At 39.8% G+C, this 17910-nt stretch overlaps 1 protein-coding gene across 4 annotated transcripts in view; it reads left to right on the top strand.

Moving 5' to 3' along the window:
• The window catches only part of Shtn1 (shootin 1), a 96534-nt gene that overhangs the window by 2835 nt on the left and 75789 nt on the right, over nucleotides 1-17910 (top strand). For all 4 annotated transcript variants that reach the window (XM_058581327.1, XM_058581328.1, XM_046450387.2 and 1 more), the window contains exon 2: nucleotides 11967-12019. In XM_058581327.1, coding sequence (XP_058437310.1) covers nucleotides 11967-12019 — 53 coding nt within the window. The remainder of the gene's footprint in view (nucleotides 1-11966; nucleotides 12020-17910) is intronic.

Here is a 17910-nt window from a genome sequence, read left to right as displayed (position 1 = left end):
ATTTGACAGCTTGACAAGTTTCTGAATTTTTGCCAACCAAGTGGGCAAAATGGTACCTTAAAAAATTTGTATTGCCCTTGTTATTGGTGAAATTGGAGGTATTTTTATGTGCTTTTCGGGCGTTTGAGTTTCATCATGTGGTTCCTTCCTTAGTGAGTTTTAAGTCTCAAATTCGAACCCATTCCTCAGGAGGGTATGCAGAAAGAAGGTCGAAACTGCAGCTCTGACAGCAGTTTCCCTCATGTGATGCTTTCAGTGGTGTGGTGAATGAGGTTGCTTTTGACAAAAGTTGTGAAATGCAGTGACGGAGTCTGTCATAATATGAACAATCTCTAATTTATACTTACCATTCCCTAAGCTCTGTGTCTTATAAATCACACCCACTTCTGAATTACTTCAAAACATTGTATGTTCCCTTCTAGTGAATGGTATAATTAGCTATATTATGTCTTTCTAGAAAGTTATATTATGTCCCTTAAAAAAATTAGCCAGTGTGTGATTGCTTATGTTCAAGCAGATGTTGAGGTAATGAGGTAATTCTCCTTTTGTCTTTTTTTCTGGCTTTATTTTATTGGACTGATTGACATCTTTAATGCACAGAGAAATGGCAACTTTGGATACTATTTCCGATGCATATTTCCTAGCTACTAAAGTGGACATTTCCCTTACAAAACACCACACAATTTGCTCCTCTCCGGAATTCTGTTGGAAAATGATAGACTTAGTTCAGCATTTGTTTAAGGTGCCTGATTTTCTGTGTAATTCATTGAACTTGCATGTGCTGAATATTCATGGCCAGGCACTGTGCTAGGCATCAGAGATAGAGAGATGAGTAAGACCTGGTCCCTGCTGGTGAGGAGTTCCTGGCCTGAAGATGATGGCAGGCATGTATATTCCAAGAAGAGTGTCTGATTGGTCTAGATGGGGGTCATGGATTCACATCCTTTGGCCGGGAAGCACTGTGATTGGCAGCCTCCGTGAAGATCCATGCAATGGAGTAGTTGTCCAAAGCAGAATGAATGACCTGCCACCATCAGAAGAGAGGATACAGCTGGGGTGACATAAACAACAGGTGCCCACTAACCTAGTCAGAATAGTAATGGCCGCCCTGTGGAGCTCAAAAGTTTTGAAGAGAGTGATTGCTGCTTACTAGTAGGGATGTTCTTTTTTTTGTGGGTGGTGCTGGGGATCAAAGCCATGCTAGGCAAGCACTCTACCACTGAGCTGTAGCCCTAACCCTACTAAGGATGTTCTCATGTAAGACCAAACAACAACAAATCCTCCGAATGTGTGGATCATTCTTGGGTAATACTATCTAAAATGGATTTTCTTTAGCTTTTTTTTTTTTTTCAGTATTGGGGATTAAACACAGCTCCTGGTGCATGCTAGGCAAGGGCTTTTCTACTGAGCTTGCATCCTCAGCTCAGATGATTGGTTTTATAACAAGGAAACCTCCTTTCACTTTTATAATTAATATCATTTCCCCCAAGTTATTGAGCTGGTGCTTAAGATTCAGATGGAAATTCAGTAAAGCTCATTCTTTAGAGCTGAGCTAGTAATTTATGGATGCTTCTAGTGTTCTCTTGGCTTCTGGGTCAGAGGAGCATTATTTTGACAGAAGGGGCCCACACTGTTGCCTATCACAGTGACCCTATCAGTCTTGAAAAGCTAAAGCATTGCAGTCACTGATCCACATGAAGTCACTCAGTAGAAAGCAGTTTGGAATTAAATGGTTGCTTTGGTTTCAAGCACAAACTTGGCCTTACACCAGTGTTTTCCTAAATGTGGTCCAGGGACCAGCTACCTTTGAGTTACCAGATATGTATTAGAAACTTACTTTCCTCCCAGATGAAAGAAAATGGGTGCAGGACTGATCACATGGGCACATCAAAGGTAGAGGCATAAGCAGATTTATTGCCAGGCACCTGACAAGGCTCTCTCTGGCTCAGAGAGAACAGCAGTAGGAAGGGAGAGCAGCGGGACGGGGGAGCAGCAGCGACTCCCCCTTGAGCATGACTTTTAGAGGCCAGAATCATGGCCACCCGTTAGAGGTGGGTTTAGCCCTTGTGACTGGCCTAGCAAGCATCACCTGGTTTTGTGGAAGGCAACTTACAGTTCCTTGGGAACAGAGAAGAGCAACTTTTTATCGCTCAAGGAGAGAACAGAGACCGGCAGGTTTTTATCTCTCAAGGAGAGAACACAGACTAGCAAGTTTCTATCTCTTGAGAATAAGAACAGTATTCAAATAGCGGGGGTGGGGAAAGGAGGATGGCTGTAGTTATGCCAACCCCAGAGTCCGTGAATCATTGCCGAAGAGACGCCAGGCAGGCAGCCCTCCAGGACACCGGTGCTTAGCATGGCTGGCGAATAGCATCTTCTAGTCAGAATTCCTCTCTTCACTTAATACTTCCTGTAGGTAGGTGAGTCTTGTATTTTTTTTTTTTTAATTGAATCATAATTGGCTGGGGTTGTGGCTCAGCGGTAGAGCACTCGCCTAGCACATGCGAGGCCCTAGGTTCGATCCTCAGCACCACATATAAATAAATAAAATAAAGGTATTATGTCCAACTAAAGCTAAAAAATAAATTTAAAAAATTAAATCATAAAATAATCTCATGCTTATAGAAAATAAGTTCATAAAGTGAAAAATACAGTTACCTGTTCTATCTAACTCATTGTTTCTCAGTAGTTCTTTTATTCTTCTTCTCCTCCTCAGGAGCCATTTTATGTACTGTGACCCTTTGATTTTTTTTTGCCTTGTTGAGAATGATATTACTCCCTATTGACAGTGCTTTCTCTACCCCATTCCCATTTCTCAAAGTTTCTGACTGTTAATCTTTTGTGGTGTTTCCTTCCAGAAATTGTGTGTTTCTATGTACACACATATTTTATTACCTAATAGGTAATTTATGTCAGCACATAGTTACATTATTAAAAATTGATTAGATAGTGTTTCACTGTATTCATCTACCACAGTGTCTTTAATGTCCTCTGGAGGATATTTCTGTGTTTCTTGTTTTAATTTTTTTGCTATTTAAAGTAATGTTTGCAGTAATGGATTCAAGTTGGAGACATCAGTATGAATTCATATTTAGTTTAATGTAGATAAAGATGGTTATCTTTAAAATTCTTACAGATATGTACACGTAGTTGGGTTAGTGCAGACAGGTGTGTTTTCTTGTTCTGCCAGATGAGAGTCAGGATGCACTGGTAGCAATGAACACATCTAGCACCCAGAGCTGGGTACTGATACCATGAAAGGAACAGGGTTATTGGGAGAAACGGCAGATTCTAGAATGAGGAAAGAAACATACAAGATGAGCCTGAGGCATCTAGTAGTGCTCGAAACTAAGGAAGTGAACAAACTAATAACCCTACAGTGATGGGGCTGTCAGAGACACACACAGGAGCCAACTGAAGGAGCTTCCCATGGGCAAAGACAGAACGATTTGAAAAAAAGATATTGTATTGTAACCCAAAGTATGAAATAAGTATTTGTGAGTCAGTACTAATAGAAGTAATTCAACACATTAGCAGGGAGAAGAGACAAATTTCTAATGCAGAACAATTTCAAATAATTTATGTAGCTCCTCCCACTTTAGAAAGGTGTGGTCTTAACTCCCCCATCCTTAAGTGGGGGCTGTACGCAGTGACTTCTCTCCAGAGATTGCAGCGTAAGAAAGGAGGAGTAGAGTAATTTCCATGGAAATCTGGCAGACGCTACCTCAGTGAGGTGATGCTGGTCAACATCAACAGTGATAAGTCATGTGGATAACTCATATCTTTGATACAGTATAATAAAAATGGCCCCTTGATTTCTGTGATTGTCTCCTAAAAACCTGTAAGCCAGTCTACCTGTCAAAGTCAAGAAATGCCTAAGGATATATGACATCTAAATACAATTCGGCATGTCTGATGGGATCCCAGAGCAGAGGAAGAGGACATTAGGTAAAAACTAAGGAAACCTGAATAAACTGTGGACTTTAGTTCACAATAAGGTGTCAGTGTGGGTCCATTAGTTGTAACAAATGTGCCATAGTAATGCTATGTTCATGACAGGGGAAGACAGGGGAACTCTGTACCGCTGGCCCTCCAATATCCATTAATATTAATAATATTAATATCCATGGGGTCCACATCTGTGGATTCAACCAACTTCAGTTCAAAAATATTTGAAAAAAAATTGAACATGTACAGGTATTGTTTTTGCTTATGATTATTCCCTAAATAATACAGCATTCAACTCTTTCCATGGCATTTATATTGAATTAGGTATTGTAAGTAATCTGGAGATGATATAAAGAACGTGGGAGTGTATGTGTAGATTGTATGTAAATAGTACATCATTTTATATAAGAAAATTTCCAGAGTTCGGTATCCACCTAAACCACCAATTCCCTGTGAATACCAAGGGATGATTTTACTATCTTTGAGTTTTTCCATATCTCTAAAGCTTAAAAAATTAAAGTTTATTAAAAATAATAATGCTACATACATTCTTATACATATATTTGTAACTATAATTGTAGGACAAAATCAATTTTAAAAAATTATATAATAGTATATATTCATGGGTAAAAGGGAAAATTTATCTATGGGTAATAGGAAAAATTCTTAAAAGTGAAATTGAGGAATCTAAAACATTTAAACTTTGCCCTGCTTTACATTTTATTCTTACTTTTGTTTTTGTGGTGCTATGAATGGAACCCAGGGCCTCATGCATGCTAGACAAATTCTGAATCACATCCATAGCCCTAGATTTTATTCTTTAAAGCTGTTACACAGCTAGACTTTGCTTTAAAATGTAAAACTTGTATAACTTTTATTTTTTTCTTCCTTGCTGTGCTGGCTAAACATTTCAAACATACATTCTGAAGTTTTAATATGGTACCATGAAGAGTAATGTATAAGATCCTTTTAGTAACTTGGTTTTGTCTCATATCCTATATGACACAAATCTAGGTATGATTTCTGCTTGCAATGTGTGTTGCTCATTTAGGGTTCTTTTAAAAAAAGACTTATTTTGAGAAGTAGGTTTACATAAAAATTGATCTGAAAGTAGACAATTCCCACATATATCCTCATTTCCCCTCAGCCCTATTTCTTCTAATATCTTGCTTTAATTAGTGTGGTGCATTTGTTAGAACCGATAGGTGAATATTAATAAATTATCATTAGCTAAAGTCCAGTTTACATTAGGATTCACTCTTTGTATTGTACAATTATGGGTTTTTACCAATATATGATGTACATACAAGTTTCATACAGTATAGTACAGAATAGTTTCATTGTTCTAAAAATCCTGTGATCTACCCATTCATTGTTCCTTAACCCAGAACTTGGGGCAATCACGGATCTCTCTTGTTTCTTGCACAGTTTTGCTTTTCCCAGAATATCACATAGCTGTTTTCATACTAGATGTAGGCTTTTCAGATGAGCTTCTTTCACTTAACAATATGCATTGAAGTTTCCCCTCCGTGACTTGATGGCTCATTTATCTCTTTTTTTATCACTGAATAATATTTTGTTGTATGGATATACACAGTTTGTTTTTCATTCACATCTTGAAGAACATCTTGGTTCCTCCCTAGTTTGAGCAATTATAAATAATGATGTTCTAAACATTGGTGTGTGGTGGTAGGGTATGAAATTAGTCTGTAGTTCTGGTTAGATCAGAATCCTCGGATTGGGTTTTAGGAGGCTGTGCTCCTGGACTGTGACCTCCCACTTCTGTTCAGCTCCCACTTCCCCAATTAGGCAGAACAGGAAGCTGGAGGAGGCTGGACCTGGACATTGCCCTGCCTTAAATCCATTAGACCCTAATACGGCTGTTTCTCTTGAGGCCAGGCTTTAAGAACAGAATGCCCTGAGCATATTTCAGAATGGCTGCTTTCCTCCTCAGCCTGCTCTCTCTGATCTTCTCTGTACAAACCTGGCCAGGTTCTTGAAAGTAAAACCAACAAGTGTGCACCCCCACCCAGACACCCACTTTTAACTTTCACACTTGCCCAAACGGAGCCTCTAGCAATTTGTCAATTATAGTTTAGATTTTCCTGTCTTGCTGTTGGTTTCTGCTCCTGGGATCTGTTCCCGTAAATTGTGGTTGTCTATATCTGCCTGTGGGTTCCTCTAATTTTGGGGGGTGGCCTTGTGACATTAGTTCTCTGACAGACCTAAAAGGAGTTGTTGATTTTCAGCATGTTCTGCTTTTTTTCCTTGTGAGAAAGAAGTGATTTATAGGGTCCTCACATGCCAGATTAGAAATTCGACATATATGTATTTTAAAGATACTCCGTTTCCTTCTTTTCTGTTGGTTAATTTGAAGTCATTAATACAGTTTTGTGGAGAGTACTTCTTAATCATCATTACTTCATTAACACCGGACTGTATGTTCTACCAAGTATTGAGTGAATTTCTGTTTTGCCATAATTTCTTTTCAGATATGAAATCTGTTACCTTTGTTTTTTGATCAGTTTTTTTTCCAGCAGTGTTTTTCCCAGATTTTATAATGATTTAATTAACAAGTGAGGTATAAATGACTTCTCTTTCTACTCTGGCTTTAAGAGGAGGACCCATTGGGATGTGTGCAGAAGGCAATCTAGCCCTAATTGAACACCGTCTTTTGTGACTCATGTCCTCATTCCCCATTAGTAACATTTCAGGGCTTCCAGAGTCTCAAAGGTACAGACTCAATGAATGTAAAGCTACATTAGAAGATCTCATGAGGCAGTGTTTCTCCGGTTACATTTGGTGGCTATTTAAAGTTTCATTTTGATTAAGGATTTCCATGTAACATAGGATGCAAAAGACCTATAGGGAGGAGAGTATGTCCTCTTTCATGAGTTGCTGGTGTGAGGCCTTAGTCATTCTTCCTTCCTGCTCAGTTTATCAAATGCCTGTTATATGTCAGGCATCATGTGGATGTGGGTGTCTGGATGAATGAAGGCACTGTTTTCACCCTAGAGGATTATTTCCGACTTAGTGCTTTATTGCATTGTGCACAGTTATACTCAGTACTGTCTTCTTCCTTGAATGACTTTGGGAATCAAGAGACAGGTTCTGCTTTCAAAAACTGTGGGATTTGATTTCTCTATGGATTTCTGTCTTCCTTTGTAAAATGGGGATGTTAATATTTAGCTCAGTTGTTTTGTATCACAGATTCGAGTGGACATAGCCTTTCATTCAACATAGGCAAGAACTCTGTGTTTGGTATTTTGCACAGGCATAGTTCAGTCAGTTGGGTGGAAAGAAAGGTGAGAAAACAACTTGTATGCAGCTAATTTATGATGGCTGTGTGTAGGGGCTCTAACAGAGCTACTGGTTTAGTTCCTGTATCCAAGATGCTTACTTTGTATTTTTAAAATTTTGGAATATTTGCATAGACATTACTAGTTGAGTATATCTAACAAGAAAATTTTAAGTCCAAAATGTTCCTAAATCTGAAACTTTGGTGCTCAAAAGTTTCATATTTCGAAGCATTTCCAGTTTCTGATTTTTGAAGTAGGGCTGCTTAACCTATATGAACAGGGCCTTCTGGTGTTAAAAGAGAAGTGCTGACTTTGCCTGAGATATGTGAGGAGAGCCTCTTGGAAACCTGCATTGCAAGGAAGGAGATGGGGAAGACCTCGCAGGCAGAGGAGAAAACATTTGCAGAGGCACCTATGTATGAAAGGTCTTACAGGATTCAGGGAAGCCCTGGACTCTGGGTGTGATGGAGTAGCTTGTGGTGGACTCTGAGACTGAATGGCAGGCAGTCAAGTGGGTTCCAGATTGTGAAGCTAAGGTTTTGGAGGTTTTAAACAAGAAGATGGATGGAAGAAGATCTTTTTGTCAATATGCTGACTACCCACTGTGTAAAGAAACTTGGGATAAAGTGAAGGTAGAACTGGATTGGAGGGTTTTGTTAATATTGAGGGTCTGAATTGGGACAGAGATACTGGCTACAGAGGAAGGGCAGATTGGAGAGACATATTTAGATATAGGAGTTTGATGCTGTGGAGGTAGAGGGAAGTGGACTCAAGGGAGACCCTGTGGGTAGTAGCCTGGGGGCTGGGTGGAAGGTGACACCAGTGAAGGAGACCCTGTGTGCTGGAAGCAGGAAGTTTGAGTGAAGAGGGATTGCTGAGCTCACTTTCTAACATGTTGAGTTGAGGCGCTTGTAGGACATCAGGACAGAGATGTGCAGAAGAGTACTGACCAGTAGAACTTTCTGCTGTGTTAAGAAGGTTCTGTGTCCAATGTCCAGAGTGGTATCTAGTAGCTGTTCAGCACTTGAATTGTGACTAATGAACCTAAAGAACAGAACTTTACATTTTAATTGATAAATATTTAAATGGCTACTGGTGGCCAGTGGCTGCCTTATTGGACAGTGCAGGTTTACAAAGTGCTAGTTGGAAATGCTGGTCTGGAGATACCAACAGAGGTAGTCAGTCAGTCCACATGGGACTGAGAAGTGTGCAGGGATGCTGTACTTTCAGTGCTAAAATGGACAGTCCCAGGCAAGCCATGAAGGTTGTTAACTCTCGCCAGAGGCATTGTTATTGACTTGTGGTTATGGACTTTAGTTGTCACATTTTTTTTAAACTAGTATGTCTACTCAGCTGCCTCCTGAGCTGACTGTTTCATGATTTGCAGCTTGGAATGAAAACTCCTTTTCTTGGTATTAGGGAGTTAGAAAATGGAAAACCAGCATGGTTCTGGATACACGTGCTCTGCCTGCTATTCTCCTTGTTTTCTCCACCATCTTCCTTTTTCTTCCATTCCGTACGGTTATGTGAGGTTCCCCACCTTGGCTACACATTAGAATTACCTGGGCATTCAATTCTCAAGAAAAGCAAAGGGTGCCTGAGCCCCACCCAGACGAGTCAAATCAGAATCTTGGTGTCAGAGGTGAGGGGACTGGAGTCTGTGTGACTGCAGTGCTGCCCAGACCAATCTAATGTGCAGCAGGATTGAAAAGTATGACTCTCAGATGTGCTTCCACTGCTTTGTGGCAAACGTTTCTTTACAACAAATGATTCACACTTGATCCTTAACCCCTTTCCCCCTCCCTTTATTTGGTGAAGGATGATGGTGCCCTGGGTTTCAGATTTTTCCATTTGGCCATCTTTATGGGCCCTGTGGGACAAAAGTAACTCAGGATATCAGGGCAACCTGATCTCTTTTGTCATGCACTCAGGATTTGATGTACTTTACTGTTTGGCAATAACCATCGCTAACATGTGTGGAACACTTCATGTGCCTAGACACACATGTTAACTCTTCTCTTAATAACAGCTTTGTGGGAGACACTGTTATCAGATGAGGTACCCCGAGACTCTGAGAGATTAACTGACTTTTCCCAGCTCCTATAGCCAATGAGTGCTCAGCTGAAAGTAGGCTGTACGTTTTAATGACTGTCCTAGATGACCCTTTGGTATAGTGACATTTACTATACCTGTATACCTAGGAGATGAAGTCTCCCCCAGTTGTGAGGATCTGTCCTATGGCAGAGAGTTGGGTCAGATTCCTCTCTTCTTAGGCATTGATCAATCCAGGATTGGAGGATCTCTGTTATCAAATCACTTAAGCTATGCAAGCTTATTATTTAAAATTTGCAAACTCTGAGCCAGTCCTGAAATAAGAAGAAGCCTATGACCCCCAAAAAAGGTCTGAATAATAATATAGGTCACTTCAGTTTTCACAAGTTTTGCTGAGGATGGGGTTACCTGTGTGTCCCCTTGATACTTGTGTATATGCATTGTGTATATGCATGTATACGTATTATTTATGGCAGCAAACTTGGTTTTTAAACCCCAAATACATGCTTTGTTGTTCTTCTATGCCCATTTCTCAGTTATCCCCTGCTTGGTGCCAAGTGGTTGAATTCTTAATACTTTCCTTTCCTTGCATTTTGCTTTTTTTTTTGAGTCTCATGTAGTCACAAGAAAGCATATTTTCTGTGTTTCGCACTAAAATGTGATAGGTGAAGGGTTCTTAATTAATGCTTTTAATAAAGAGCCAGTAATTGAGAGTTTACAATGTTTCATCTGGGTTCTATTGGCAATATAATGGAAGAATAGTATGGGTGTTTTAAAAAGGCTTTCAAAGCCATTATCCGATGTTTTAAATAGAAAAAAATTTCTTAATGTCAATATGAGATTATGGTTTTATAAGCCTTTATTGTTTGTGCGGAGGTCTATAAAGTAGGGCACCAATAATAGAGTGTTAAATCAATTTTGGTTTTCAACTTCATCTACAGATACTTTTAAATGTCAAGTAATCTAAATCAAAGTCTCTTAATAAAATATTTTTGTATTTATTTTTTTGAAGCAGTATTAGTAAGATTCGGGACCATGACCAATGGTGGAAGTGGATGTTTGTAGAATCTCTTTCTTAGTTAAAAGGGGGTCCATCTCATTGATTTTTAAGATCCAAGGACACTTTAGTTTATCCTCAGTGGTGGGGGCATGTGTGGTGGGGGCTGATGAGGGGCTGAAGTGTAAAGGGCTTCAATCTGAGGTCAGTCAAATCTTTTCTGTTGAAATATAATTGTTTTCAAAGTGCTCTTATCTCTATGGATATACATTCAGAGCTATTTAGTGGGCTATCTAATGTTCAAGGATTTGGGGGTGTGGGGGGCTTTAATAAAGTCGACATTAATTCTTACTTCATGTTTACGGGGTGCTAGTAAAACTTCTGGACATTGTTGGTGTAATCTCATAAACGTGGGATTAATAAATGCCCTTGATAAAGACCCAGTGATTGGGAGTTTGCAGTGTTTCCTGTGGGTAGAATTGGCAGTATAAAGGAAGAATAGCATGCATGTTTTAGAAAAGCTTGCAAAGCCATTATTGGATGTTTTAAATGGAAGAAGTTTAGATCAGATGCTAAGATTTAGGTGCTGCCATCACTGCAAGTTCTCTGAACCTGTAGGCTCACTTGAAAAAGCAGAGTGCCCTTTCCCATGTTTGTTGTTTATTTCTGGGATGTTCTCTGCTCCAGTACTTAGAATCACACAATCATACATTTATAGAACCAGTGACCACATTATCTGGAATGTTCTTGAAGCCACTGGTTTCAGATTTTTTATTTCTGTCAGATTGTTTGTAGAGATAGGAAGTTTTTTTTTTTTTTTTTTTTTTTTTTAAGAAAAACAGAGATTTTTAGGAGCTAAATCCCAATTAATTTTTTAAAAGATGAAGGTCTGGCCTGATAATTCACTGGCTTTGTGGTTGGGGTAGCTGGGGTGGGTGAGAAGCAGTTCTATATTTACCTTAGATGTTCTGTTCCCTCCATGATCTTAGGTGGTTGCCCAAAACTTTGTCTCAGGTTTACCTTGAGGATACCTAAGAATGGGGTTTTTTGCTAAAAGTTGAATGAAGGGGTTCAGTTATTTTATTTTTCTAGCTACAGGGAATTTTAAGTAGGGAACTGTTTTTCCCCCCACATAGTTGGAAATATGTCTGATTTACACGTATTCCTGACTCAGTGAACTGAGCCTGGCAATTCCTGGTGGTGGCTTGGTGACTGCCAGTCTTGCCTGAAATGGTTGTTCTTAGCCAGATGTTCATGGGGTCAACTTTTTGTTCTGGAGAAAGCTGATACGTGACATTGGAAGGTATGCTTCATTTTCTAGAGGTCCATTCCCCAATAAACCTCTTGGTTGTGACACCACAGACTCAGTGTTGGAGGAACTTCCGGGAACACCTCCTGAATCTTTTCACAGGACAGGGTGCTGAGCATGGAGGAGGAGGAGCGGCTTGTCCTGGGGCACTTCTGGCTCTCACCTTCCTAATGACCTGGGAACGCTGAAGGTCAGCGTGGTGGGCCATGTTTTTTAACTTACACTCCAAAGCAGAAGCCCTCCTGGTTTCTTCTCCATCCTTCCCAGCCTAGTAAAGAGCCGATGGGGTTAGTTGGGTTCTTGGGTTTTCCCACAGTAAACTTTCCTCTGAGTTGTAATGTTGCTTTCCTTTTTCTTTTAGCAATAGGCGAATATGAAGACCTCAGAGCAGAGAACCAGAAAACAAAGGAGAAGGTTTGTACTTTACCCTTTTCTTCCCTTTTCTTCCATGTGTGAAAGCCTAGGCAGCGTAGTGTATTGTTCAGCCACCAATTTCAGTTAAATGTGAATGAGGGTTTTTTTTCCCCTTCTTTTCTCTTGCATGTGTGGTTCAAGCTAATATCAACTCCAGGCTCCAGATGGTAAAGAATAGCAGGCATGCCACAGTAGGCGCAGCTCTGGGAGATTAACGACACAGCTAAATGTGTGGTGAGGCACCGGGCCAAGCAAGCGAGTCCCCAAGAATTGCACTTTTTCCTGACAGTTAGATTTGTGATTCTGGGGGTGAAATTGAAGGCCTGGGACATTTGCCTTTGGACCTAGACATGTAAGATCCTGGAGAGAACTCCATGGAATTAGTGCTGCTATAAACCTTCTGTATAGATACTTCTTCTGCCTGTATGAGTAATATGAGAGAAGTTGAAAAGCACCCAGTGTGAAGAAGGGAAACCTGGTGAAGGGGAAGTTTGGCAGTTTAATTTTTTAACTGTTAAGTAGCTGAATTCTTTATAAACTGTATCCATTTGACTCTAGCAATGTCCATATAAGATTTGGGAATGTTTGCTGATATCTGTCTGATATGTGTCCATCCTCCCACACATGTGCATACCTACGTATACACATACACACATATACATACATGTGTGGCGTGTATGCATGTGTGTATGTGTATGTCTGTAGCCCCCTGTAAATTTAAGGGAGGACAAATAGAAGGTCAGAAAAGTACAGGGAGTGAGTAGAAAATAAAAAATAAGAGGTAGCAAACAGTATTGTCTATGGTTGTTTTTAGATATAAATGAAATTTGCTTTTAAAAATTATTTTTTTTGTATAGACCAACTATTTTAAAGCATTATAACCCTAGTGGGAAATTAATAAAAAAGGTCCCTAGTGGTTATTAAATAAGAAGGTAGTTTGTCACTACTATAAATTATGAAATCTCATCATTAAAATTTCAGAGTAACATTGTAATAAAAATTGGTAGTGAGCTAAATAGTTGTAAACCTTGTGGCTTATTTGGTATTATTTATTGGGCCATTGAGAATTGTGTTTAACTGTTTCACTCATATTAATTTGCCATCTTTAGTTGTGGTGTGGTTAGTGATATTAACAGTAAGTACTCTGTTTCAAAGCAGGTTATAATAGATTTTTGGATAATTACTTTCCACCTACTTCTAAGGGTCCTTTGCTCTTTTATAAGTTAACCCCTGGTGGTCTGTGAAATCTCAAGTTTCTTCTCTTTCCTTCATCATACAATTCAGGGAATGCTAGGTGGGGATGATTAAAATGTCCATGATAGAAGTGGCTAGTCCTCACCTCTGTGTTAAGGGAAGAGTCCATAGAAATTGGCTTGGCCAGATATTTCTACTTCCCTCACCATAACCACCCTAGTAATAGATGTCCTGAACGTATCAACAGGTGAAGAGGGTGTGCTCAGATCTGGCATGCCTGAAGCCTGATAATTTCAAAACACATGTACTGCATGGTGCTTAGATTAGATAGCTTGATCCTCTTTCATGAGTTACCCATCCTCCCACTAGGGAGGAGAAAGAGGCTGCCAGGTCGTCAGCTCATGGAGTCTTGCTTAGCTGCTCCTGGCCCTGGAAGGGTGAGAGCAAGGCAAGTTGGGAGGTGGTTGATTCAGAAGAACTCTTTGACACACCCCAGGAGACGTGAGGGACAAAGCAAACCCGTGTCTTCATGTGGTAGAGAAAGAAGGATGCAGACAGAAGTCAGTAACAGATGAATGAGAAGACTAAATCATAAATCATTTTAGCTTTATCTTTTCTTCTTCCTTAATCCTTGCTATGTGTAGACCTAGCAGCACCCTAAAAATAGGAGGTGCTCTGTACGCATCTCCTGTTGGTGGTGGTGATGGCTGTTTAACTGAGAGCCACTTTCTGCAGGGAGGTTTTAAGTGAGCCGTCTGTTATGCAAGTGGAATTATAGGTAAAATGCATTTGGTCAAAGAAGGATTATACGTTACCCCAGCCCATTAACTGTTTACATGCGTCTCTGTGCAGAGTGTGGCCTAATACTTTTGTAACATCTGTAGGCATTGTTGACCTGCTTCTGTCCTAATTCTTAAAAATAACTATTAACAGAAAGGGGAAGAAAAGAAATGAAAGCAATAAGGAATGCTGTGTGGTTGGGTAAAACAAAGTAGAGTGGTTTTAAGTTCACTGCACTCTGTTTACCTCCTGTTAAAAGACTAGCTTGCTTATTACTGCAGATTTTTTTCCCCAAAAGGGGGGCCGTGTTACAAAGGAGGGAAGCATATAATAAAAGCCTTTTATACAACATAGAATGAGTAAAAGCAGCTTTAGTTCCGGAGGTGGTAAATGGAGGACACCATTTTCTCTGGGAAAGCACTTTCTTGTGCCGGGCTGGGGGAGCTTTGTCCTGTCCACTTCAGGAAAGACAAGCTGCCATCTTTGTCTGATGGCCCCCACCTAGAGTCCAGTTAAATCTGTCAGGGATAGCCTTCTAGAGTAAGGCTTGGTTTTTTTTTTTTTTTTTTCCTTTTGCCCATATTTAATTTGATATGGGGAAATTCGGCAGGAGTAGGGGAAAAGAAAAATAGATGGCAAGGTATTTCTCCCTTCCATGTGTTTCTGTTGAGTCTGATTATCTTAGCTGCCAGGCAGGAGCCTTGTCAATTGGAAGAGGCAGTGGATGTGACTCCTTTGGGTAAGGACTTCTTGCCTGATTTGGGTCTTCTCTGTTGAGGCAAGTATCAGGATCCATGGTCTTCAGGGAAGGCAGTTGCTTATGAGGTTGTTTATTAAGAAGCCACTGTGGGACATCTGTCCTCCTATCTCCCTCATCTAATGCACCAAACAGCCCCATTTGGCTCCATTTCATCCAGGCATGAATGGGACTTCAGCTGGAGTAAGTTTCCTGAGGTCAAACAGTAGGTAGTGTCAGAGTCAAGATTCAAACCTGGGTCTTCCAACACAGTGCTCTTTTACAAACAGGTAAACTGATGGGAGCAAAGTGACTCTTTTCCCACAAAAGTCCTCATTTTATTCTTTATCATTGGTGTGTGAATTTCCCACAGCAAATTGTCAGACTCAGTACTTTTCTGGGTCATGTGCCTTTACCATTCATCAGTTTGTGTTGAAAAATTGAAAAATGAAATCAGTCTCATGTCAGAAGAATTCGTGTGTGTGTGTGTGTGTGTGTGTGTGTGTGTCTGTGTCTGTGTCTGTGTCTCTGTTTCTGTATGTCTTTCTCCCTCCCTCTTTTGCAGGATTCTGACTAGGAGCAATAGAATGTTGACGATTTTATGGTTTTTATCAATAACTTTAAGGATGGAATCAGATTCTGTTTGAGTTTATAAGGAAAGCTTTTTTGAAGGAAAACCTTTTTTCAGATGCCTTCTGAGCACCAAAGTATAACAAAAAATACATGAATGTCCTACTCTTGAGTTAAAACTCTGTCTAGGGCACAGACAAGTTGACAAGTGTTCATGATGAGTTAGTAGTCATTGTATAAGCAGGTGTCTGGAGCCTGGTGGTGGAATGGAATAAAACATAAAAAGACAAGGTTTCTGTTCTTCCCAAGTGACAAAATTGGGTCAACTTGAATGTTTGGATTATATGTCACTTATTTTTTTTTAATCTCTTCGAACTCTCTCACAAGCAGAATTAATTGCTTTTTATAGTAAACCATCTGCATATTTCTTATATACTTGTCACATTTATAAGCCAGAATTCATTATTATCAAAATATTAAAAAGGTTCTAAGCAGTTGGTTCAGGTTGCCTTAAAGTATAAAAAAATCTTGAGACTTTTGTGTTTTAACATAAAGGTAAGTGGGAATTGTAAAAGAATGCTATTTGCTACTTTTACCATTAATTTTTGTCCATTTTCTAATTAGCATCATCAATTGTATGTGAAAAAATCAGAGAGCCTATCACATTGAAGGTAGCAACTCTTCTAAGTCTGTATTTGGGGGCCTGGCAAAACAGATGATGATATATTTGGATCAGCCAAATAAAAGTGTGTCCCTTTGCTTGTGTAGCAGTCACCATATTTAAATGTCAGCCATGCTTTTACAATTGAAGGGCATTCTCTTCTGACTCACTCAGGATCTTTGTCATAATCCTTTGGGTTTTTTGCTTATATGGGGGAAAAGTCTTATTGGGCTTTGAATGGAATGGCTTTCACATTTCTCAGGGTGGCGGGGGTGTGTGTGGAGTGTGCAGAGAAAGAAGGAACTCTGTATAATAGAAGAATGTCTGTCGTTAAATAGTAAGTATTTATGTTTAATATTATGTTCAGAGATCGAGTTTTGAAATGCATAAATGTTTAAGTGGCTGATTAGGAGCCGTTTGGGTGAGCTGCTGTACCAGTGCATCAGGCGGCTCTGTCAACTTGCCAGGAACAATGACTGAAAAGGGAATGAGGCAGACACTTTCCAAGAGTTGTGTTTCAAGAAGCAGGCTATATGATAGTGTTTGCGTGTTGGCTCAGTTGTCTATTGTTAAAATTTCTTCCTCTTGTGTAATATTCAGAGGTGAAGGTCCCAAAGTATTTTATTTAAAAAAAAAAAAACCAGAAAGAAGCCACTTTAAAGAACAAGATATGCATCCATTATGCTAACTATTCATGCATAATACATCCACATACATGCAGTTTCTTTGAGACAGAGTGGCAAGTGGTTGTGCCAGAGAAAAAGTAATTACTTAGCAGTTTGAAAGTGAAAATGAGTCTCTTATTAACAGCAATCTATCCAGAAACAAAGAGCAAGGATCTCAGTTCTGATGACATGTGTTTCCATCTAACACACAAGACCTAGAATTTGGAGAATGCTGTGAGACAGCTTGGGGGGACAGCTACTACTTCTTTATTGCCTATGAAAATTGGAGGGAAAGAACTTTGAATTGGAAGAAAGAACACCAAAAGAGAAAGAGAGTGAAAGGAATTCCATGCTAGTGGGAATGATTTAATGTCTCGCATTCTTTAAGGATACACCTGTAGAAATCCAGAAAGCACAGTTGAGTACTAGCCAGACTTACACAGGTGGAACAGTAGAAGTGTCAGTTACTAAAAATATTTTGATGGTCCTCTCACCGAATCACCAAGGATTCTAAAAGCAGGTAAATAGGTAATTCTGCATAATTCTGATGCTATGCATGTTTACAATTTAAAATATGGTAACCAGATGTGAAAGAAATGGACTGCAAGAGAGATGGCCTAGGGTTGAGACCTTGCCATACCCGGTGCCATTGCCTTTGCTCTGTGTTCCTACAGCAGTGTGGCATTTTTCTCGTTTTACCAGGTGTCCTCACAAATTGCTTGTTTTATTGTTGGTCTCTTGGTAAAGATCTGTTTTGTGAGCACACAGGGTCTGTGGGGTTCCACACTCCCCTTAGTGCTTAGCACGGTGCCTGGCAGGTATAGGTTTGGCATGAATTTGTTCAGAGCTCTGAGGACAGAAGTCCAGATATTCAGTAATCACAGGTGGCATGTGATTAAAAGTTCAATTCAGTCAACTGTAAGGTATTTGTATATAGATTGTCCCCTCTTGGTGATGTTTGCAGGCAGGTGCGTGTGTCTGCTTCTTGGGTCGCAAACTGTCCTGTCTAGAAGATGGCAACCTTCCATTGCATTGTGTACCAGAAAGATAAAAATGAATTTTATAGTAACTAATATTAGACACAATTGAGAATGTTGAAGGTTTTTCTTGCATAAAATATATACAAAGCAAAAGATAAAGCTGTCTTGCTACCATCTGTATCAGTTATCTGTGCTTCAGCTGAGCCCTGGTAAACAGCCACTCTAGTGTTGGCAATAGTTGGATGATGGTCGAGGGGGAAAGAACTGAGTAGCCCATGGTGGAGGGGGGAAAGTACGGAGATGCT

The sequence above is a fragment of the Marmota monax genome, unplaced genomic scaffold (genome assembly GCF_021218885.2).
Source record: "Marmota monax isolate L192 unplaced genomic scaffold, Marmota_monax_Labrador192_F-V1.1 WCK01_AAM20220418_F8-fsc00004, whole genome shotgun sequence".
Lineage (NCBI taxonomy): Eukaryota > Metazoa > Chordata > Mammalia > Rodentia > Sciuridae > Marmota > Marmota monax.
The sequence above is the reverse complement of the archived record's forward strand: the minus strand, read 5'-3'. Positions and strand labels throughout refer to the sequence as shown.